General features: G+C 38.1%; 1 protein-coding gene across 1 annotated transcript; it reads left to right on the top strand.

The window, feature by feature from the left end:
• Nucleotides 1–91: 91 nt before the first annotated feature.
• Nucleotides 92–21,303, top strand: WBP4 (WW domain binding protein 4). Its single transcript, XM_057366335.1, has 10 exons — nt 92–178; nt 6,208–6,280; nt 7,770–7,832; nt 7,934–8,057; nt 8,842–9,054; nt 9,845–9,900; nt 12,194–12,260; nt 14,231–14,370; nt 15,412–15,644; nt 17,417–21,303. Coding segments are annotated over exons 1-10 (1,179 nt in total). The 5' UTR covers nt 92–176; the 3' UTR covers nt 17,625–21,303.
• The last annotated feature ends 3,978 nt before the right edge of the window (nt 21,304–25,281 follow it).

Here is a 25,281-nt window from a genome sequence, read left to right as displayed (position 1 = left end):
GGCGAGAGCTGGAGGTGGAGAAGGGCGGGGAGGAGAGCGCGGGTTGAGCCCTCCCGGCTCCCGTCGCCAAGCTGCCTCCCTCTCCCGGCACCGCCCCATCCCGGCTCGGCGGCGCGGCGAGCGGAGGGGAGCGCAGGGCACCGGAGAGGAGCGGCGGCGCTGCCGGGGGAGCGGCGATGTGAGTGCCGGGGGCCGGGAGAGAGCGGGCACAGCCCCCCGCCCTGCGAGCCGGGGTCGGGCAGGGCTGGCGACGTGCGGTGCAGGGGCCGGGCCGGGCCCCCGCGGGCCCTGGGGAGATCGGGGGCAGTGGGGCTGCGGCCGTGCCCCGGCTGCGGCCGGCGACCCCCGCTCCGCTGAGCGAGGTGTTTCACCGTCCCTCTGCTCCTGTCCTTCCTGCCTCTCTCTGCGGGTTGTTTGTTTGTTTCTGCTGCTCTTTCATGCCCATACCGCCCCAACACACGCTGGGCAGCTTCGCCCTCCGCCGGCGGGGCACTCGGTGCCTCTCAACGCGGGTCAGGGAGGGCTGCGGGGAATGGGGCCCGCGGCCTCTCATCCTGCATCCCATTGCTGTCCCCTTTCTTGCTCTCCTTCCCTCTCCCCTGCGCTCCCCCGCACTGCTCCCGCCCCCTTCTCCGTCCACCGGTCCTGCATCCCTCCCTYTCCCAGGTCCCCCCACCTTGCGGCCTCCTTTGGCGCCTTTGGTTCTGGGCGAAGCGTGAGGAAGAAAAGCGTCTGTGCCTTGGTTTTCCCTGGCCTTCACTACTTACTTTAAGTCGTTTATTAGGAAATTTGTGTTAATACCTGACCACATTTGGGAAAGGGGATTGTGTAAAAATAGAAGCTGCGACATTTATTAGATGAGAATGGCATATAGAATGGTATTTCTRTTTGCTTATTTCTGTTACTTTTCACGATATCTTAACTTAGCTGCTGAAAAAAAAAATCTTAAAATTTCAAAAATCTCTCCAGAAGTCTGTTTGGGGGGCAGTACTTGATGGTGAGCTTTGTGAGCCTGTCTTGCAGACTGGTACTATGTACAGCAGTGTTCTTAATTTTAGTTATTGCTAWAATTATACTTGAACAGATTCCTGACCTAATTTATGTTGCTGTTTTTTTCCTCTCTTCTAATTCTTATCACATTTTTCCTGACATAGCCCATATCCTTCTTCTCCATCTACAGCGGCAGACCTCTGCTCTCAGGAGATATCCCTGACTTCAGATATTTAACATTTGAAGGCTGACTCAGGCAGTTCGCTTTAAGTTCCCGGTATAAAGATGAAACATGCGCCTAAGGAGTTCACTATGCTTCTCAAGTGTCTCCTTAGGATGCAAAGAGTAGTGTTTTGCAAATGACAGTTTCCATCTATTGACAGGGAGAACGGAGACAACTCTGTCTCACTCTTTAGACAACTGAAGTTGGAGGAGATGACCTAGAGAATTGAGCGCCATACATGCAGAAAGCTGCCTTCCTTGATATCTTTGTGCATTCTTGTATATTAGAAGTATTTGTGGCGTTGGAACTGGTTGAGTCACCATCCCTGGAGGTATTTAAAAGACATATAGATGTGCCTCTTAGGGACATGGTTTAGTGGTGCATTTGGCTGTGCTGGACTAAGGGYTGGACTCAATGATTTTAAAGATCTTTTCCAACCTAAATGATTATGTGATTGTGTAATTTACAATTTAGAAAAGAGGTCTGGCAAAGCAGGTTCATGCAAATGATCTTCAACAATACAGGTCAGGCTGAGCAGCTTCTGCAAACTGTTCTCCATGGGATATTGTAATTTGTAAGTAGACCACAGGGGGCTAATATAATAATAAAAAGAAACAGACACTTGGGTTGTGAATTAAAATTTACAGAGGGATTGCAAAAAATATAGTCAACCTAAAGTCCAGAAGAATAAAGTCCTTCAGAGAACTGCCATGTTTCATGTGAAGGAAACTTCTATCCAGTTCTACTCTGTAGTAGTCCACGTATGGACATATATTGTGTGATCGATTAGAAAGCCAACAAGCTAGGATTAGGCAGAAGAACAGTCCCATGTACTTATGGTGTCACGAATGCTCTTTTCCATAAAACTTACTTTTAAATACCATTAAAAAAKAAGTTAAGGGTATTTATCTAAGAAGAGTTATTAGGATTCAATTAGTGCACTATTAATGAACAGAATTGTTGTGAATTATTTGGGATTTTGAGTTATTAGGGGCTATAGTGCTGGAGCCTACTTCACAGTGAAAAAAATATTTTTGACCTTCTTCTTTGCCAGTCGTAACATTGCAGTTTTAGGTCTCACCAATACTGGGATATTTGAATTGGAATTCAGCTGTTCTGGAACAGCTTCCCATGTGGAGGAGGGTCTGTTGTGAAATACATGTGGGTTTTTTTTTTTTTTTTTTCTTTTGTTTATTTCTACTTCTTTCCATTACAAAAAATTTGGTTTTACACTGTATTCCCAAATAGTGTTCAGAGATAGTAACRGAGTCTGTCCTTTTGAGTGGCTGCTATAGACCAGTCACTATTCTGAATTAATTTGCTTGTGTAGTCAAGAACTTGAATCTTCCTTCACAAACATCTATTCAAGGCGATGATGCTTGTAGCAGCTCTTCAGTGCTCCAACTTGCAGAAAGCTGTAAGATGTTAAATTCTTGTAATGTTTTTGGAGGTTGCAGATACTCAAACCAAAGAAGGCTGCTGAGCCTGTATATTCTGGTTTTTATCCCCGAGGATTATAATTTGGATTGATACATCCCTGATACAAACCCCCTGCATCACTGCCAGATTTCAAGTCAGATATTTTAACAGAGCTATTCAAAGCAAATGCTTCCAGACTTTGTTTGTACAGCCAAATGATTTTTTATTGTGTTCTGAACCACCTAAACCAGTTATTTCTCCTCCCTCCTTAATTTCAGTACATGGTTGAAACAAAATCCTCCAGCCCAGTCTCCAAGTAAAGTTTGGCAAAGCTGTTTCAGCTCAAGATAGCTACTTTATGAGGGTTTTTAAGCTTCCCTATATGAGGAAAGTTGTTTGCTGCATGTGTTGAAGCATTAATAGTACAGTAATTTGTGATGAGAAGCAACTTGCAGGTTGAGAGTTCAGGGCCCTATACTCCAGACTTGAGTTATTCTGCAGGTTACTTCCTGAATTTCGTTGGCAGAGCCCAAACGTGTCCCCAAATACKTGGTCCCTGTGCTGGGATGTGTCACTGCAATGTAGGCTGCGGGATTTCTCCTGGCTCAAGAAATTAATTGTGCAGAGTAGAAATACCTGAATTTCAGCAMTTTCTCTCTGAATTTCGTCATTTTCTTTTCTTTTGGAAAAGCRAATGTGGCAGGCACTATTAATGCAGAGCTGCTACTTGTTCTTTCTTGTCTTCTCATTCACTCTGATGTTTAAATCAATTTCAGAAATCTAAAAAAATGGTTTTAACATTGATGCAGTTTGCACTCTGCTGTTTGCAACACTTTGTCATTTCATTAGTTTCAAAAACACAGTTTGATGTTCATTTCCTCTTTTYCCCTCCTTTCCCCCCTTTCCCCTTAGCCCCCTAAACTGTTGTACATTTTTCTTCTGAGTTATGTGACCAGTAAAAGTTGAAACTCACTACTCTTGAGGAGACACAAATTTTTTGCAAATTAGTATGGGATTTCCAACTCTGGATGAGTCTACAGCAGTTTGTCCGGAAGTTGCCCCTTGGCAGAAGACAAGGAATCTTAAAAGCTGTACCATTTTGACTGCAATGACTTTTTATAACATAACTGTATTTCCCAAGACCTGTGCACAATTATTCAAATATAAAAAACATCTGTSCCACTTTAAGACCATCTGCTCTCTAGCCCGTATTTGTCAGATTTTTAAARCAATCACAGACTTGAAAAATTGACATGGATCTGGATTGTGAATGGAGCCCATGAAGCACTTGTAGCATCTTGATAAAGTGGGGGTTCACTTCAGTTGCTGCTCCTTTCTGCATATTCCTCTTTGGTTTGCTCTCATTGCAGCACCACTGGAGCTTTGCAGGCTCTGCTGTTGTTACAATGGCAGATGTTATTTGATGGATATTTCAGCTGAGCTTGCTCTTTTTTTTCCAGTGGTGKGAACTCAAGTGAAAAATCTTTAAGAGAATTATTTGGTGTATAAGTTTCCTCATGCTCCTTAGTCACAGAATTGAGATCATAAGTTGCACAATTGATTTCATTAATCATGAAATGCAAGATTTAAGGTTCCTAGGGTATCTGCACATGGTGCCATTTACAGTTATTTTATRTGTAAAAACAGAGAGCCATCTCCARTTTTCATCAAAACCAATAGGAGATGAAGCTAAGAGACTTTATCAAGATGTGTGGATTTGTCCTAAAGACATAGGTGTGTCCTCAGGTTCTCCAGAGTAATTACTCTATGTATAGCTACTGTGGTTTGCGACACATGTGGTGTCCAGTAGCATTTAGGAAAGAAATTGGTGAAAAATAGCGCTGTGAAAATACAGCTTGTCAGATTCTCAGGTCTTGACTTGTGGTGGGTGCAGCTGTACAGTCTTAATTTTAGCACTTACATTTGATTCTGTTGAAGAGAAAGAGCCTCTTGTGTAGGTGAAACTTGGAAGAAGGTAGAGGTTCTTGCACATCCAAAACATACAGTGAGGGGTTTTTCCAGTTGATGTTTTCTGTCAAAATTGGTCCATTGCCTTAGGAAGGTTAACCCTGCATTTAGCTGGAAATTTATTGTAGATGATGTCGAAGGATTTAGAGGCATTTTACAGCTCAAATAGGAAAAAGGATCTTAAGGTATTTCTGAGCTTTGAATTTCTCCCTCCCACTCAGCTGATTTTCCAGCCAGAGCATTTGATTTCTTGCGTTTTGCCCCTAGTATGTTTTGTTATAAGTCTAAAAAAAAACCCTTTTAATGAAATGTGTGACTAAGTAATCATACAGTTTTAAAGTGCACCATTTAGGGATGAGCAGATTTCTGTTTAAATCAGGGAAAACCCAGCTGCTTCTCTCTAGATTTCCAGGAAATTGCTTGAAAAGCTGTGCATTGCTAACACACTRTTGCTTATAGGTGGATACATTTTTGCAGAGTACATCCTCTGTACTTACACTTTTAAATAATCTCTTGCTAATTGTATTTTTATGTGAAGCACTGGTAGGAGAGTTTATTTTGATAGCTTCTTACTTTGTAGGAGTTGATTTGATCATGTCTGTTTCCATAATTAAAGATCTGCTCACACCTATCATAAGGATTGAGGGTGCTATTGTTGTGCATGGAAGAAGTTTGGTTTTATTGAATGTCAGGAAGTATTTTCCTTAAACTTTATACACTGGTCTTCAGACAAAAGGCCAAGATTCAGTTTTTTCTGATGTTCTCAGTGTAATCTTAAATATTTTTAAAATTTATTTTGTCCCTTATTCTTTCTCGTTTTAATTTAAAAACACAAAGTCTGTTACTCAAATGTCTTTTGTTGAATCAAAGCACTGTGTCTGYTTCTGCAAGCCAACGAGAAATAGAATTGCCTCTATACAAGTCTCATCTGGCATTAGAAGGTGGTTTTTGATGAAGAAGCATCCATTGGAGGATATTGGTTTTATTTTTAAATACTTTAATATACTAACTTTTGAGCTCTGAAGCGTTTCCCCAAGTTTCCTCCCTTATCTAATTACATGGTTCAGAAATTCTTACATTTTTACCCTGAAACATTCAAACGATTTATGCTATGTCTGTGACTCCACAGATCAGAATCTGGTCTGGGATTCATTCTGCACAGTATCTCAGCATTGTCCAGAACTGCACCTTTGTATTGCTGAGTTCACTGTGCCCAGTATCCAGCACTTTAATGGAAAATAGTGCAAACTGCACTTTTCTGACCGTTCCATGTTTAAATGAGCTATCTGGAACTGCTTGTTTATTTCTGGCTTGCTTTGTCTTGTATTTCTGGTTCTTACAGCACTGCCTCAGTTGTAAACATTTGGCAGTTTTTGGAGATCAGATGGTCAAAATCCCAGTACTGAACTGTGCTTTATGAGACACAGTTGTTAATACAGTTACTCTTACTGGCTCCCTAGACTTCATTTAAAAAAAAAAAGAAAATCAAACTCCTATTATTTAGTCACCCAAAGAAGACTAAATATATAAATATATAAAAATATATATGAAAACCTGTGGTTTTGGTTATTGTTTCAGATTATACATCTTTCTTTTTCTTTCCCCAGGGCCGATTACTGGAAATCTCAGCCTAAAAAATTCTGCGATTACTGCAAGTGCTGGATAGCAGACAACAGACCTGTACGATGGTCTACCATACTATGTCCATTATTTTAAATATAGGAATTTGAATGACAGGCTTTTAACATCACTTTTTGAGACTAGTCTGTTGATGCATGAAACTTGTTTTCTAAAAATGCCTTTGTAACACCTGTGATGTTTAAAATACATTACGTCAGAGCCAGATACCACATACAAGATGGTCTGTGCTGTTCTACTTGGCAGTACAGATAAGGACTAAATATCTGACCCTGCTTTTTCTTCGAGTTCTGTATCTTAACATTTGGTCTGTCTTGAAACTTTGTCTGCTCCTCTCCCTTGCTTTTCATCCATGTGCGAGTAGAAAGCAAAACTTGGCATCTGCATTGTTTGTATGTGGTAGGCACGGTACAGCCAAGACTCTGATCTCTTAAAGCAGGTTTCTTTCATTTCACACAGCCCACAGAAACATGACTGGGTTACAGAAAGRTGTTTCTGACTTGCAGGTGCCTTTTGCAGACTACTAGACACATTGGTGTCTTCTCTTAGAAATAAGTTTTGCATTCTGACTTGATGCCAGGGGTTCTCTTAGAGTTGAGCTTCCTCTGGCTTAAAGTAAGATACCTAATTAGCTCACATGTACTGCAGGTATCTTCTTGGAGTAAGTGAAGAGAAATATGTGTCAAGGGAGGGATTTAAGTAACTTATAAAGTCTGACTCTAAATGAGATGAGTCATCYGGGATGTGCATCCTCTRCACATCAGTTTGTGCTGAGAAATTCCAGGGTTACCAGGTCAGGCTTAGGCATCTAACATCTGAACACCTAAATGAGCACAGATGTTTTTTTTTGTGAGAACCACATGAGGACTTCCACTGTTGTACCTGTTGGGAGTTTTCTGAACTCTTTCTGGCTCCTACTGGCTTCAGTCTTTCTGGCAACTTTTTGGYTTGCAGACTGTTCTGTAATCCTTAGTTATCCAACTCTCCCACTTTGCCTTTTCCTGTTTCTCCCTCTCTTTTTCAGATTTTTGGACCCATAGACTAATTTAAGTTCATGACATATTTGTGAAGTGTAGCATAATCTAATTGAGGGCAGTAGCTAGTATTTGGAACACTAAATAACCCTTATGGTTTTTAAAAGTTTTCATGAGAACAGGAAAGAAAAATCATGATGATACATGGAAGGATAGCATGAAGAGGGAATCCAGATTCCCTGTTACTTGTCTCTAACATGTATGCTGAACAGTATTATTTGAAAAAAATTGAATATTATAAAYACATTATGAGATTTTATTACACATATTACAAAATTATGATTTTTCATAATTTCTCTGTTGCGTGTTTCTCAGTATTCCTGTATTCCTATAACCATTTTATAGCTGTAGTGTTTGCTCTAAGTGTTCTCAGAACAGGTTACTTTTAGGCTTGTTCAACTAGAATTAGTCTAGCTAAATTCTAAGTAACTAAAATTAACTGTTTTAAAATTGTATAATACATATTATTTTTCTTGGTTTCCTTTCTTACTTTGAAGAGCATTGAGTTTCATGAAAGAGGAAAGAATCACAAAGAAAATGTGGCAAAAAGAATTAGTGAGGTAACTCAAACATCTTAATTGCACAAATGCTTATTTTTACTCGCTTTCATTATCAGATTGGTTTAATTTATTCTCTTGGGGCTTTTTTTGTTTTGTTTTAGATTAGAAAGAAAAGCTTGGAAAAGGCAAAAGAAGAAGAAAACATGTCGAAAGAATTTGCAGCAATGGAAGAGGCTGCAATGAAAGCATATCAAGAAGATATGAAAAGGCTTGGAATTAAGCCAGGTAGTTCATATAGCTGCCAGAAGATTAAAGACAGAACTGAAAGAATATTGAATAGGAAAGTTTTGTCTTTAATTAGGTTTAGGAATGAGAGAGGAGGCCTCCAGGACTGTTGCTCATTTTAAAAAAATCAAGTTTGCAAATTGCCAGTAGGAGAAGTTGCAGTACAGAATATTTATAGCTATGGTATCCTCTAATCCATTGAACAATCAAATTTGGAGTAGAAAAATTAAACAATGCGTTAACAGAAAATTAGGCTGTACTTGGTGCTTTGAATCAGCAGTGCAGCTTCCTTTGATTAATTTTATGTTTCACTTTTACCAGTTGGAGGCAAAAGTTCCTATGAGTCGAAGAKGCTGGGTTCCCACTGGTGCCAAACAGTGGAGATGAGAATCCAGCTTGCAGCTCAGCAACTACCTTTGTTCTGTACACTGAAGRCATATTCTTTAAACTACAAGTTTGTAGTTTCAGACTCCTGTAGAAGCAGTCTTTTTCTTCACTTTCAGTTTCTGTTTGGTTGTTTAGTTAGAGCTCATTGGTCCTTATGATTTTTTTCTTTGTTACTCATTATTTTAAATTGGGAGTTTTTTATTATGCTATAGTATCATTGCAATGCAAGATYCTTTTTATATAGTCTTTTAAGTGCACCTGCTATGTAGTACTAATGATTTTAACTCATTAGTGAAAATACTCATAAGAACAAAGTTTCCTATATTCTGTTGTACAAGAGTGACTAATATTTAAGTTCAGAATARTACTCATTTTTAAAGGATATTATTTCTTTAAGATGACGTAGGTTCCAGTTCGACACAGACTAAAATACAGAGTAACACAGTGGAAACAAAAGGAAAGAAAGAAAAGAAAGAGAAGAAGGAAAAGAAAGAAAAGAAAAAAAAGACACCGCAGGATGCCTCAATGCCACCAAAAATGGAAACGAAGGAGTGGGTACAAGGATTATCTCCCGAAGGCTATACATACTACTACAACACAAAAACTGGAGGTAAAAGWTACTGAGGAGCAAGTACAGATGTAATTATAAAATATAAGTGAGAAAAGGCTGTCTCCATTTCTTTGCTCATCTGCACTTTTAGTAGTAAGCCAATTGTTATAAGCAACTAGATGGAGTTTTCGTTTTTAACATTCTAGACTTGGGCATCTAGAATTTCAGCCTGGTTTTGCTGTTATTAATAATGGAAGAATACAGTAATTCCGCAGTTTCTGGAAATGTTTAGCCTGACAGGTGTTAAGTATACAAAGATAGCTGTGTTCTTCCTAAAGAAGGTTTGTGATCAGAAATGTGAAATAAACTGATTGTGTCTTTCCACATTTACAGAATTTATCTAACTGACTTCTCTTGAGGAGCCGTGTATTGTGGTCTACTCTAGAACATAAAAGCAACCCATTTTATGATTAATGGGAACATTACAAACTGTTTCTTATAAATTTAAGGATTGACATTAGTATTTACTGTAGTCTTTGTTTTTTGGTTTTTTTTTTAACCAAAAATCCTGTATCTCTCTTATCAGGTATAGTAATAGAGTCKAGAGGGGTTTTAGCTCCAGTAAAGCCAGCTGCAATTACTGTACTTTGCTTTGTTGTTCATACCATAGTTTGATCAAGAATTATTCATATTCTCGTGAGRTGTATATGTATAAATATATATATGTGTATGTATATATATGTTAYATGTGAACACACATCAATGACATATCCTTTAGATGTGTTTTTAGTAAAGATTATTAAATATAAATATATTGAATGATGGGTGAAATATTCTTTTGTTTCTTAAGAATCTCAGTGGGAAAAACCAAAAGGATTCCAAGGCAACTCTCAAAACTCACAAACGGTAATCAAATTATTTGTATTTTTCTTTGTCCTTGTAAACACTTGAAAGAAATAATCTAAGCAATTTGCAAGTCTTCTGTTTGCAAAAGATTTTTTTTGCCCTTTGTAAACATAGGAAAACATAATTTAAATGTGTGGAATCTTTTATGATAAACTGCAGTTTTACTGTAGAAATCCTATTTGCCTAATTTGTCTGTCAAGGGAAGAAAAGTAATTAGTGGTGGTTGGGTTCCTTCAGAATATACTTCTTTTATGCTTCAGCCCATAAAATTGAAGGCCTTTGGGAAATTTGAATAAATTYTGTTAAATGCTTTTTGAAATAAWTGTAATTATAAAAACTAAGTATTACACATTTGAAATAGTTAAGCCTCCTTTTATCTAAGGCAACACCAAGAGTGCATTGTCAGGTAGTCGAAAAAAAAGAATGCCCATTTTTAGTGTTTGCCTTATGATACAGTTACATTATAAATTGTGGTTTTCCTGGGTTTCTTATGATCATGGAAACTATATACAAGCAATTATTCAGCAAAATTTAGTATGTTATTACTTGGTAATTATCCAGTAATTTAGTATGTTACTTAATTTTTCTGATTTGAAGCACAGAAAAGCTTGCAGAATAGTCCAAAGGCAGAAAGTTTTCTTTTTATTATTGGGTTTTCCCATGATACTTACCACTGAAAGATTGTGCTTGGCATCTTTAAAAACAGGATTTTTTTCAACACTTCTGTGAAGWGATGTTACATTTTCCTGATTTCAAGACAGGTGTCATATGTAGATTATAATTTGATGTCAGTTTTGTTTGATTTGCCAGTGTTGGATTTTACACTAGAGTTAGAAAAAACCTGGTGTTTTCAGAGTGTTTGACATTCTGTAGCACTATATCATCACGTACTACTTTGGCTTTCTGATTCCCTTGTCCTGTGGGTTTGTACAATTTGTAAATCAGCACTTCAACTTTATCTTTTCAGTCAAGGTGTAACRTTGCAATATTTAAAGCCAGTCTTACTGTAGCCTTCCACTGAAAGAGGTGGTCCTGAAATTAGTTTTATATGGTCCTTGGTACATATTTACCCTGACAGTGAACTAGTTCAGCCAGTGAAGGCATCAGAGTTTAGGTTAGTTCACTGGAGCCTTACTTCCTTTTTATCAGCATTCTAAATAATCAGAAAAACAAAGTCAATGTGGGAAGAGCAGATTGGGGGGGAGAAGGCACTCCCTTCTTGGCAACAATTTGAAGTTAGCTCATCTTAGCCATATCAGAAACAAACACCTTCAGTCTGCGCTATCTCTCAACTCCACATAGCTGTATTTTGCCATTCCTCCCTCACCCTACTCAGTGACTTCGTTCTGTCTTGAGTTATTTTTGCTATGGCTAAAAACAAACATTTGATTGCTCCCTTATTTAGTCTGAACTAAGGCTATTGGGAGCATTCCAGATCTCTAAYAAGGACTCACTGCCCAGAAATTAAAGGGCATRCTTGTAATATGTTGTGTGATTGAGATTCAGGGGCCCTCCTGGTTTTACAGCACAYTGAGTTGCTGCTCAGACTTGGTACAAGGTGGGAGTAATGAAGGGGCACGTTGAAGATTACCTATGGCCAGTTAGACTGACAGCATGCTTGTAGGCATATATGACATGGGATACTCAGTGTGCCTAGTGTCAGATGTTTACTGAAAACCTCCAACCAACAGGTCTACAATGCTCAGAATCGAAAGGTTAAAAAAAAAGACAGGTTCTACTTAAGTCTGGGTTTTTTTAATCCTCTTTCTATTTAAAAAAAACTTTCCTTTTGCTTCTTTTGTCAAAACTAGCACACTGAAACTTCTGAGGGCAAAACCTTTAGGAAACTTGATTATGAAAACTTTTTTGCCTTTGCCTGCCCTGAACCTATCAGTACAATTTGTTTGTGTTTACTGAGTGGGTGTAATCTCCACTAAAGACAATGACACAAATAGGAAATTACAGCCTCAGGGATGAATACTTTGAAAAAAAAAATCAAACATGTAAGATAATGGCCTGTATAGTAATTTGAACTGTATGGAAATGTTTATTATACAGCATCACACTAATTATCCACTATTGAAAAAAAAAGGTGTATGTCCATTTGCAGTCTTTTAGGTTATAGAATTCCATCTCATTTGAGTCAAAGGGAACACTTTCTAACAGCGTTAGGGGTTCAAGCTTTAAACCAGTAGAATGATCACAGAAGAAAAGTACTCAGGGGCTGAATTAAGTGATGCTTTGGTTGATCCTAGAAACTTTTCTTCATGACCTCCTGTATTATTTTTTCTAGGGAGCAGAGTGGGTAGAAGGTGTCACTGAAGATGGTCATACCTATTACTATAACACCCAAACTGGAGGTAAGGAGAGCTTTCATTCCAGTTAAGCTCTGTTTTAGGAGAGAGAGTTTTCAGAAAAGTTTTTTGTTTTGCAAATAACTGCATTTTTTTACTGTGTTTTGTATTTTTTAAGCTGCTGTCTTAGTTGAAATAATATAGTTGTTTAAATCAGCACTGGCCTCATAGCAACACATTGTCAGTGTGTATACATTAGTGCTTCAGAGGTTCTTCTGGACATTCAACTTGTAATTCTAAACTATGCATTTTTCTTTACTACATATATATTGCAATTAGAATTTGGAAACTAGAAGGGGGCAGGAATTTGTTTTGATGGGCATGTAGGACTGAATAAGAATCTCCTAAACTTTTCCCCTTGCTGACATAGCAATGATAAGAGTCCAGAATCTTACCTCCTTCTTTTTTCCCCCTTTCTTGCCTACATGGGGAACTTTGTGGTAACTCCCTAAGAATAGGAGCTGTTTTCTAAATCTGTTTGAGTAATTTTAAGGTCAGTGATGCCTCTCTGGAGAGCAAGTGATTTTTATGCTCTATGAGGTTTCCTTCTGCAGTTGGGTATGAAGTGGCATTGCTAATGATGCCAAGAAGAGGGAAAAAAGAAACCAACCAAAACCCAATCCAAAATCTTTCAGCTTTTCAATGGGCCACTCCCCTGCCCAAATTATTTGCAATTTCTTCTTTTGAAAGGGGGAAGAGATATTAGTTATTTTTAAATGCTGTGTTCCAARTTCAGATACATTTTATGCCTATGTTTGCTGTTCTTTTAAGTACTTTATGGACACATGACACTTGTGAAGAATGTGTTTCTAATCATCACATTTGTTAGAATTTTGGCTTTTGAGATTTCAAATCGATTCCTYACTTTATATAGCTGTGTGTGTCTTGGAAATGCTTGAAGATTCCTTGTCTGTTCTGTAAACACTACAGAACATCCTCTGAAGACATGAGAAATTTTAACTGATATAAATAGTCATAAGTGTTTCATGTCAGACATGTAACTTAGGGGACTGATGGCTCCTGGCTTGGCACTATGAATCGTGCTTTGGGAGGCTGCACCCACTCCAGGGGCTTATGGGGCACCTGGGAAAGTGAACGTGCTCAGTTACTAAAGCCAGGTGACAACAGTACCTATAAGAGACTGCTATTCAAAGTAATTTATTGCCAGTTTCTTACATCTTTGCTTCTTTAGATACATCTAGGCACTTACCTGTTTGTTGTTTGCAGTTAGGAAAAAGAGTAGGATTCTTTACATCTGAAAGCTTATATAAAATTATAGACTGAAAGTTGGTGTACTTGGGCCTTAATCTTACTAAAAACATTTTTAAGACCATTGAGTCAACTTCTATTTAAATATTTCTTCTCAGTATATTTACTGGAATACTACTTTTTAATTAAGAATGAGGATATATGTGTATGTATGTATCCTGTCCATATTTTCATGTATTTTCAGATTGATGTTTGAATTTCCTTGTTTGCTTGAGAGCTCTTTTAACTAGAGCCCTAACATTACCAAGCAAAGTAGCACATGAAAGGGGTTTATCTGTCAGGAGACATGAGGCTTGCAGTTACCATTCTTTACTTTATCCTTGTTTGCAATCAATGAACAGCTGAAATAAAATAGACACATCTAGAGGGCAATTCATTTATTTGTCTGTGCTGTATAAGAATGAGAGGGACCACAGTCTTGTGGGTCACGGTTCACTGTGTATGATGTTTTTTGTAAGAGCTAATTAAAACAAGCTTTGTCAACAGTGAACTCAGCTGTCATGACTGCGTCTCTGCCGGGAAGAAATGTTATCTTTCTGATTATGGTTATTAAAACAAACGTACCAAACAAAGGCAAAAGCCTTTTACTAAATTATTTGCTGTATTCTGCATAAGGCAGCACTGCTTCTGAAAGGTAATGTTATTGAAGTAACAACAGATCAAAATGAGAAGCATAAGTAATGGGGTTGTTCAAATGTCTTGGACAGTATCTACTTGGGAGAAACCAGATGGTTTTGTTTCATCTTCAAATGAAAAGGGTCAACGTGACAAGCCTGCAGAAACAACATCTGAATCAGACTCAGAAGATAGTGASAATGAAGCAGACAGTTCAGAAACAAACCTCAAGGTAAGTTTTCTTCAGATTTATTTTAGATACATGMTCTTATGCTAGCAAATTAAAACTATCTTTTATGTTTTGTGGTGGGCTGTACTCACTGAAACAAGATTAAAAGGTGTGACTGAAAGTGAAATTTTCACTTGAACTTCTTAATAAAATGAATCTTTATTCAATTATTTGGCTCATTAGTGGTACTGTTCCAGAATAGAAAGCATGATCTTTCCTTCAACTCACCAGAAGTACCTTGAATTCTACAAGAAATGTGATGTTCTCTGAGAAAGGTCACTGTCATCTCTCTGAAATAATCCACAAAATTGATTGGATTTCAGTGTGTGGATGACTTCAACCTTTCACTGGTAAATGTGACTGCCAGTAGACCTTCAGAGAATGCTTTGGATTGAAAATGGCATGGTTGTAGTTTCCTTATTAATTTGAGAAAAAGGCATTGACAGCACATAGTACAGTCTGTATCAAWTATATWTTTAAAACATAAATTTAAAACTTAAGATAAAAGATGTGATAATGTCTCTGGTTAGGTCGGATTTTTTTTCTGGAGCTGATAATTCAGAACAGAGAGAGTTTAAATACAAAATGTATTATTCCTAGACAGATACTAATTGTAAAATACATATTTTTTGTATCACTGTGCATCGTTATAAACTGCTACCAGCTATTGGCAATAAAGTGTGTGCTTCTGCATGTACATAAAGTGGCATGTGAATTTTTTCCTCTTTATTTTAAAATATGCTAAACTTTCTTTTCAAGTCCTTCAGTTTGCTAACTTCAGCCTTGATAGATGGGATTTCCCCTCGTCAACTTTTTGTAACATTTAAGATTTTTTTTTTATCTATATGATCAAAGCTCAAGAAGAAAAGTTTGTAGATTATGTCACAATATGTGTTTATTGTTTCAAGTTCTTCTTGGTTGAAAAGTATGAATAGTAGATAATACRTAGATAATAATAATAGTAGCAAATAAAAGATGTAAAATAAAGCTACATTATGTTTTTATTTAGGCATTTTTGCTTAAGATGGGTTTTTTCCTCTTTAGAGGAAAGGAGATAATGGTGAAGACTCAGAGGAAGGGAAAAAATCTCCTAAAGCTAAAAAGTTAAGTCCTTATGGGAAATGGCGAGAAGTTAAGTCAGAAGAAACTATGGATAAAGAGGAGAGTACATCAGCTTCCCAAGAAACCTCTAGTGATGGATCCAACAAGACCAACCCTTATGGAAAATGGAAAGCACTTAAGGAAGTAGGGGAGGAACAAGAAGCAGAAGAACTAGGGTGAGTATCCTTTTACCAGCATGATTTTCATAAAGTTGTTTTCAAGAACTGAAGCTTCTTTCTCTGTATTCTGGCAGAATTAGCACAGCTGTGATTGGAAATGTGGCCCAAATATAGCTCTTTTCACAGTGATTATTTTAAGTAATAACTCTCCAGTGCAGATACAGGTGGTGTTTTGGTTTTTGTGCAGGAGTTCACCATGAGTACGAAGTAAATTGAAATTATTTAAGAATCATAGTCATGCATTGTTTCTTCAGAGGCTGAGTATCAAATATTTAAATATTGTTACTCTAAGCTTAATATCATCTCCTTCAACAATCTGGTTCAGCTGCCCCAGGAGCTCCTATGATCTTCCTATCTCTCTCTCTCCGATGTCAGACCAATGTACTGCAGATGTTTTCATGAAGTGCATCTGATAAGAAGGGTTGTTTTGTTTTTTTGCATAATGCCTGAGGTGGATATTTTTTTTTATTTTTTCCTTGTGAAGTATACTCTTTTATTGTCAGCTYCTCGTTATGGGTCCCTCAAGGAGTCTGGTTATAAGAGGTTTRTGAGAATGAAAGGTCTTTTTCCTTATGCTTACTCCATTCTTCATTTTAGTTTGAAATTCTTAAGCCRATAGATGCTCAACAGTGTTTATACTGAATTTAGCACTGATGCACCTCCTTGGAGACAATAATGTTGATGTAACACCTCCTGTACTGGACCAGCTAAACTGCTCCTTGATTCCTGAGCTGAAAACTTCTTTGGGGTTTTTGGAAAGARCTGTGTAGTAAAAAGTGCTTTCAGCTACTGAACCCGATAGATCAGTCTGTACATTAATAGATAGGCTTGAGATGAACACAGTGTCAATGAAACAACTGCAATTGTTCATTATTTACTTTAAATTCAGTCTCGGCACAGTGCCAACCACTTCCAGAAGGTTTACATTTTTGTAATATTGCAACAATCGCATTTTCTTGACTTGCTACCATTCTTGTGACTCCTGTTTGCATCTGGAGCAGATCCATGTCTTCCTAGAAGCATGGCACCTTAAACTAAGTATAGTACACAAGCTGCCATCAGACTAACACTTGGTAGTAGCAAAAGTATTCTTGTGTAGGTTGGCCAATATCTCTGGAGCAGTGTTGTGCTGCTGTGACTCCTGGTGGACATGTGATTTGGGTAACCTTCTGCCAATTGTTTGGTTCTTCTCCATCATATGTTTGTGCCACGGGTTATCCTTGTGAAACTGAGTGTTTTGTTGCTGACCCCTTAAAGCTGATAGGTCATTTTTAGTTGRTGTCTTTGGTTTGTTTGGATCAGTATTAGCTGTGGTCCTGCCCTCCAAAGCTACCTTTCCTTGCTTGGGGTCACTGGCTGATTTGGTAAGCTGGGTCTCCCTTGTGTTATGTAGTCCCTTCATGATGGACACTTGAGGAAAATGACTCAGTGGTGTTTTGACAGTGAACCACTGCTGTTACTCACTGTCTTTCAATATTCCTAAATTTACAGACATGCAGCCCTRTTATCTCTTAGAGGATTGTTTAGATGATGAGTTCTTGGGCCGGTATAAGCTCTGTACYGAAAAATGGGTTACTTTATTACTTTTAACGGCAGCCCACAGAGAAGAAACAAAGAACATGTTCTTTTTCCTTGATGCCTGTCATGATGGTAGCTAGAAGACTGSATCTAGCTCACAGCTGCTTTGTCAAATAAAAATAGCTGTTGCTGTATGCAGTACATGTTATTTTCTCCGTGTAGAGTAACCCTTTTACATTTTCCTCTCCCAGTGAAAATGTGGACCTGGAGCTTCCAAGTACAGAGAATGACAATGTAGCACCCCCAGTGCTAGAGGTTCCAGAAGAGGAAACAGTGATATTTAAAGAGAAGACAGTCACCTCCCTTGGAGACCTGACAGAAGGGGTGCCAACGTTTAAGAAGAGGAAATTTGAAAAYGGAAAATCTAGAAACTTAAGACAAAGACTAAGTGATCAGTAATACTTAACAAATCATTTTAGATTCTGTTTAAGCTAGAGTGAATCAAAAGTTTAATATTTTAAACAGGCTTTTATAAAGAAAATGTTGGATAGAAGTTAAGGATTTATAGGTATTAAAACATATGTGAGTTTACTATTTTTTTATTTTATTTTGATGTGATTGGTTTTGGAATGGAAGTTTGTGTTAAATTACTTATGCAATATTGTAAATATACGTATTCTTTATTTTAACCATGGCATCCAAGTTCTATTTGCTCTTTGTGTGCTGTTTTAAATACATTTCATAAGGTTTTTTACTCCTTTTCTAAGTATGTGAGAATGAATTAAGAATCTTTAATCTGACAAAAATGAAGCAGAGCTTTTATTTTTGGAGATAAACTGGATCAATAACATGTTCTAGAAAGTAAAATCATCCCCCAWGATTGTTTATGTGGTGTAATTTCTCCACTAATATATTGTGCTGTGCTTACTAACCTTTGTGTGATTGCTTGCAAAAGAGTAGGTGGTGAGACTGCCAGCATTTCAACTGATCATTTGAAAGCTGTTTTTAGAGGAGTTAGTCACATCAGTGCTACCTATTCTAAATGATTTCTAAAAATTATTTGTGGAATTGTATGATAAATGTAAACCTTTAAAGAAGTTTTAACTTTGATGAATTTTAACTTGTAGTAACAGCACCAGAGCCACCCCATTTGGAGTAGACATTTCTGTGATGTCTTCCTGTTGTATTTTGCTTTATTGTCTGCTTGAATTTTTCCTTCTTTTTACTTACCGAGTTTTCTTTTTTTGATCTTGCTTTCTTTTTGTCTCTTTCTCTGTAAAAAAAACACTTGCCTGATATCTTAATGAAAAAATATTCTAGAAACTTGGCCCTGTTACAGCATACAGGACCATTTTTGTGGTGGTTGTGTTTTTTCTATTGATAAGAAGTGTGTTGCATAGTTGCAGTGTTCAATAAGCTGAGAGGGCCCAAGTGTATTGAAGTTTCACCATTCTCAGTATCATAGGGGTGGAAGCCAAAAGATCAGTAGAGCTGATAGCTGTAGATTCCAAGATGACTTGGATAATTTCTTAAGGATTGTAAATCTGCTTTCTTCACTTGGAGGGATTGGTCTGCATTTGGCATCACCAAGATTCATTGTCTGTGTCAGAACCTAGCTGCACTGATTGCTTCTCTAGCCATCAGTGAACCATAAAGATCCAAATAATGGATCTGTTAAAAACTCTGTCTCTATTCCTAAAGCTCACAGTGTTTTGTTCAGGAGTGCAGTTAAAACAGTTGTCAATAGTCCAGCARAATAGAATTGGTAAGTGCTGAGCTTGAATTTCTTTGAGAAAACAGCTGATCTGTTGGATCAGTTAAGAAAGGAGCACAAGATGGAATCTTATTTATTGTGTAATACAGTGGAAGCCAAAGTCTTTTTTTGCTCTTCTGTGACTTTTGCACTATGTTTAGAAGAGAATTAAGTATTGTTTTTAATCCCACGTGTTTCCTCGGCTTCCTTGGGGTTGCTGTACTTTCACTGATGTTTGTTCTGATAAATTTGAAAGTTTCCTGTAATATCTGGCCTTGGATTTTAATTTAGAGGTGCAGGACATTTGCAGGATGCTTTCAAAGTCCTAGATGCAGGAATGTACAACATGTACTCCAAGGACAGGGTTTCTTAATCAGATTTTTCAGGTCTTGTTCTTACTTGAACATTACTCCAGCATCCAGGAGCGTATTCTAACTTTAAGTCTCCCTGTGCTTGTGGCCAGTTWATTCTTCCTCCCAATTTACACAAGCCCTGCCCTTGAGCTAAGCAGCTTTTCTTCATCTTGAATCTATCATACCTTCTTTCCTTGAAATCACAAACGGCATCCTTGTGTGACAGGACCTTCAGTATTCTACCAGTGCTTCTCTTCATCCATTCCAGCCTGAGGCTGCCTGCACTACACTTGCATAGATATGTTTCCCTAGGCTAGTTTACCTTGATTGAGGCCATGCATGATGTTACCAATACTTCCATAGCATATTGGAAGTAACTCTTGATATGTCCCTAAACTTCATTTGCCTTTTCCACAACCACATCACACTGTCTGCCATGGGTGCCCTTACCAGTGACTTACCACTACATCCAGTTCTCTCTGCTCCTTTGCCTTTGCCAGCTGCTGAGTTACCAACTGGTCATGCTTTCCTTTCAAGCACAATTCTTTCTTTTTCTTAARCTTTTCTTTTGTACTGCTGTGCTCATCCTCTTCCTGTTACTCTAAGCCTAAGGTATATACATTTCATGATGAWTTCTGAAAAGTGGGGTTTTTTTTGTTTATTAGTACAGTTTTATCCAGTAGTATAGGGGTTTTTATAGGCTCCACTTTTAATATCCTCAGAGGAGGATAGCTTTCCTCTCTTAGTGAGGTTCCCAAAATATTGACATCTTTCCTTTAAAATGTTTTGTCATTGTGAAGTGGTGACACGCAGTGATTTAAGATACCTGTAACTGAATCTTTTGAGCAGATGTTTAAACACATCTGAAAATGAGTGTTCAAAACTTGTTTTCTTGTGGAGCTGCTGATAGTTATAATATGAACCAAAGGTCTTTGTATTGTGTTAAATAGACAAACCAGAGCATTAGGAAAAGAGATTAAAACTTTTCTCTACTCACAGTAAAGTTAGTTTATTTACCAGTAATGTTAAATACCATACATGTGGTTTTAGCTAATGTGACTTTTAAAGCCTGCATTTCATAAAGAAATACAGCACTTTGCTTTCCTCTATCTCTGAAAGTCAGAGACCAGTTAATTCTTTGTTCTTAAGTGTAAAAAAAAAAGGGCCAGTTGAATCAATTTCGATATATCCAAAGCCATTGTTTAATTTTGCACCATGCTGTCATTCAATTTCTTTACTGTGTACCTAAACCAAATATTTTCTGCTCTACACAAAAATACTGTGTTGTGTGAGATTTAAGACAGACGCTGCTTTTCCAGGACATCTGTTTTGTACAGATCTCTCTCCCTTCTGTCCTATCTTCCTGCAAAATCTTTTGCTTTTAGAATTTGCTATAGGAATCTTCTAGGTATTGCCACAGTTACACTTCTCCTCTGCTAATCCTTCTTTGGGCTGCACTGGCTTTTGATGAAGAAGGTTCCTTTTACTATTTCAGCCAAGTGTTTTCTTTTCTGATTGATATATTTTCTATTATGCAGTGTGTTTTTATCTGCTTGCCTGCTTTTATTGCAAGCTCCTTGAGTGAGGACTACACCCTTGGTTTTAAATGATGTCATAGACACTATTAGCAATATGAGGAGAGCCAGAGAGCGAGGGCGGGGGAGTCATTGCAATTTCTGATGATTTCTTCTGCACAGTGTCGAGCCAGTCAATTCACTGCTCTATATTTTTCTTTCCTTGCCTCATGTTTTCATCTGCCTCGTCTGTTTAGAAAAGCAGCTGCACAGCATAAGACTTGTGTGCATTTGTAGAGCAGGACCTGGCTGAAGCTGGTGATGTTTTTAGAAGCAAACATATTGCATATACAGAAAAAAGAAAAATTATTTTGTTGGGCCAGGAGCTGTGCAGAGACTGCTAAATTTTATCCATGTTGTAGAATAATCCTTGTTCCTAGTTAGGCTAAACCACATTTTAATCCTTCACCTAGGGATTTGTCGATTGAAATCCACGCTTTCCTAACAGGGTAAAGTTTTGTTTGGTAACATCTGTGCCTGTAGCAACATCCAGTCCCAATACTCAGTTTTAGAAGTGGGAGGGCTGGTCAGGACATGGATCTGAATTAATTTTATACATGCACAGGTTAGTGAATTTTTCTTTCTTCTTCCCTGGAAAAGATTTTATTTCTGTGCAAATTTTGCCATCTCAGAAAGGGAGTAAAAAACTATTTCATGCTCACTGGTTTCCTTGATTTGTTTTTTGAGTTGTGTCTCCCCTTTTTCAGTACTTTTCTTATTATTGCTGTCTTCCTTGAATTGTCTTCCTCCAGTATTCCCAGATATGCAGATCTCTGTATCACTGCTGTGCCGTGTTTCTGGTGTCCACCTTCACCTTCTCTGCTCTGCCAAGATTTCCAGAAAGCTTCGTGTTCTTCTGTAGCCACTGTGTGTCCAGGTCCCAGCTCCTGCCAAGTGCTTCTGCTGCCTGTTTGCACCGTGCCCTGAAGAGCCCWGTCTGTTTTCCAACAACACACGAGCTGTTTCAAGACTTGACTACATGTGCTCCTTTGATTTCCTTGATAATTCATTTTCCCAAGACATTCCATTCCTCGTAYGGGGTTTGCAGCCCTTAGATCCTTTGCTTGTTGGTACAAAAGCTGTCTGTATACCTCCTCCTAACAACTGTGGCAACCCTTRGGTTCTGTTTTGTCAGCCAGAACTCTTCAGTCTCTCTTCTATCTACCTCTTAAATCCCCTTACCTTCTGCCTGCTAAATTATTTAACTTAGAAATTGTGTTAACCATTTTTGTGATTAAYAGGTTTAGCTTTGTGAAATGTTTCAGGATAGAACTTGAATAGAAGTTCAAAGCAAATAGTGTTACAAATAATAATCTCAAAAAGGCTAAATTTGCCCAAGATTCCCAGAGCCAGATTTCAGAGAGTCCTAGAGAATTTTGGAAATTCCCAGGATTCCCAAAAGCAGATTTGATTTTACCTGTAAACCCAGAAATAGCCTATGTTGAAAACCAGCAGACAGCATTGTACAGACCATGAATTGGAGACAGAGGATTTTAATAGCTTGCTTGGGGTGATTGAAAAGCGTTTGTTTTAGTTTATAAGTAATGTCTACAAAGTTAAACAGCTGGTTTCTCTTGAGCAACTTCTCAGTTGCAATTACAAAATATTGAAAGCTCTTGGAATTTATAAGAAAATACTCAATAAAGCTTTCATTTTAACAATCTGCGTTGCCATCGTACATCTGTTCTGTTTTCCTGCTACTGATTTAGGGGTGCATATTCTGTTAAAAATGGGGTCTGGGGTAAATAAAAACTAAAATAGGTCTGTAAATATGGGAATGCTTCTTAAAAACCTTTTATTTTGTGGCTACCAAGAGAGTGCCTGTGTGCCTTCCAGTAGAGCCTGAAGCAGTTACTGGAAATTGGTTCATTCTGTGCATCAGTTATGAGTTACAAAAATCCTGGGTTAAGATTTTTAATTTAAAAAGGTTTGTTGCAGTTACTGTTAGTAACATTCAGAATAAAGCTGAATATATGAGCTTTTTGATTATAACCRATTGTGATTCAGTATTGCACATTTRCTGGCCTTAGGAATGATGAGCAGTGCCCTCAGACACTCACTTGATGACTCAATGAAAGYGATCGAGGCAAAGTACCGGGGCTGCCCTCCTTTTGCAGAGGGTAAACATCCATCTCTCCACTGCCAGGGCTACTTCCAGGCACATGCAGCTTCCATCTGGCTTCCCTCCTGGCTGGGTGCAACTTTTGTGTGAGACCTCAGCAGAGAAATGAAAGAGAACCAGGAACTATATTTCATATCAATCAGCAGGATCTGCAGGGTGGTGAAGTTGGTGCCTTGCATGAGCTATAACAAGATGTCTGTGGGTAAGGTCTCAGTTCCCTAGACGGTGCTGAGGGGAAGCCAGGCAGAGGCGTGGTGGTTTATGTTTGTTCTAACACTACTTGACAAGGAAAGCTGCAGGAGAAGGCTGTTTTTAGCAGAGAAAYCTCTTGCTCTGCTGTGCTGTCCCCCGGGGCTGTTTGTTTCTTCCCAAGAAGCTGTTTTCCCCTTTACTCTCTGTGTTTTGCTACCATTTTTCCTGCTACAGAATTCACTGCTGAAAGTCCTGATTGATTGTAGGAACCAAAAAGCCCAAGCTGAGATATTCTATCCTGAAAACCCCTCAGAAATAGCAGTGTTATACCCCACATCCCTTCCTTGAGGACAAGCRTCAGCCCACAGTCAAACCCCATCACAATCCCTCAGCTCTTACATMCCACGGAAAGGTTGGGGTAAAAAAACATAGAATAAAATATGGCTTCAAGTATTTTTTAAGTCAGGAAAAAAGGGTTTCAAATAATGTGATCACAATGAGGAAAAGCAAATATATCTGGTTTTAGTAAAGCAGAGAATTGCAGGCAGTGACCTCCTGTAGAGGTGTTTCTGCTCTAGCCCAAACTGTCATAAACCATATTTAGCTGACACATACACACATACACGATTGCAGGAAAAGCTTAGGACAAAGACCCTTCAGGATCTGGGCCAGTCTGGCAAGAARGGGTTTAGCTGCTAAATTTCAATGCCTACATTTGGGACATCCAAAAYTTAGTACAAGAGGGTTGCTGCTGTCTGCTTTCTCTTTTCTCATCACTGCACAAAACCAACAACAAAAAAGAGCTACAGAAAATTTATCTAAAATATCCCTAAGGTCCTGCAGAAATACTGCTCTCTTCCAGTAAAATAAATGAGGCTCATTTTTTAAGTGTTTTAGTAATTTTTCATAGTAAAGTACTTCATAGTCATTAACTAATCCTAGAAGTGGAATCCGATTATTTAAAATGTGTACTTTTTAAGAAGTTTCTAAGACTGTTWGAGAGATGAAATTAATAAAATAAGTTGGTTAATTTAATTGCATAATCAAAATGAGCATGATAATTGGATAACCACATGAGCTGGATATTCTGCTGCAGCTGATCATATTAGCTACTGCCAGTCTGTCAGCACTGCAAGAAGCATAAGCTCAGTTGCAGATCTTCCTGGAGGGTTTTTTTTTTTTCCTGAATTGCTTACTGAAAGAAGTCAAAGTTCAAATGAATCCTGAATTGCACAGTAATACATTTCCTGATTGACTTGCAGAGCTATCAGAAAAAAAAGCCCAACAACTCAACTGAAGGCCCAAAGCTTTTGTAACTTAAGTGTTGGAAGCAAGTCAGAAATTGTCAGACAAAGTTTGCTGATAGGAACACGCAAAAGAATTGAAAAATAATTCCGGAACTGAGGAAGTAAGTATAGTTTTCCTGCTTTCTTCATGGTACAAATTCTTCATAATGCTGAATAATGTCACAATTGTTATAGATACAGTAGTAAAAACTACACCCTTTACCAGAACTCAGTATTAAAATAATTACTTTTCTTAAATTGCCTGACATTTCCTCACACTGCATCATTCATAATCATAAAATAAATATGCAAATACAAACCACAAGGCATAATTTAAATCATAACAATGAACTGACTCTTCATGTGCAGCAACAGTGCAGAGCAGCTTTACAGCAGAACCTGGGGTGGGCAGGATGAAAAGAGAATGCTGTGATCTCATAAGTGAGCCCAGCTGAGCAGAGCACCCATTTTTATGTCACACTGAGCACAGGCATACAGTGAGTGCCAGCCTGTGTGGGACATGCACAAGGTAAAACATGAGCATGAGTCCTGTCAAAGCCAAGCATGCCCTGTAGACACCTGCATCACCCTCAAGGACAGGCAAAGGCAGACATTCCCAAAGAAGRAAGCTGAATTCCAGAGCTACCTGGTTTACTAAAATGCATCTGTAACATTAACTCATTTTCTCTGCCAGGAGGCAGGGAGATGCCTGTTACCTCATAAACTTAATTTAAAACTGGARCATGTACTTCTACATACCACTGCAACACATAGGTCAGTCCCATCACAAGATGACCTAAGAATTCCTGAAATAAAGCTAACAGACTTAGCTTTAA

The sequence above is a fragment of the Malurus melanocephalus genome, unplaced genomic scaffold (genome assembly GCF_030028575.1).
Source record: "Malurus melanocephalus ecotype Western Australia unplaced genomic scaffold, MMel_1.1 scaffold_63, whole genome shotgun sequence".
In the NCBI taxonomy this organism is placed as follows: Eukaryota; Metazoa; Chordata; class Aves; order Passeriformes; family Maluridae; genus Malurus; species Malurus melanocephalus.
This window is presented reverse-complemented; position numbering and strand designations above follow the sequence as displayed.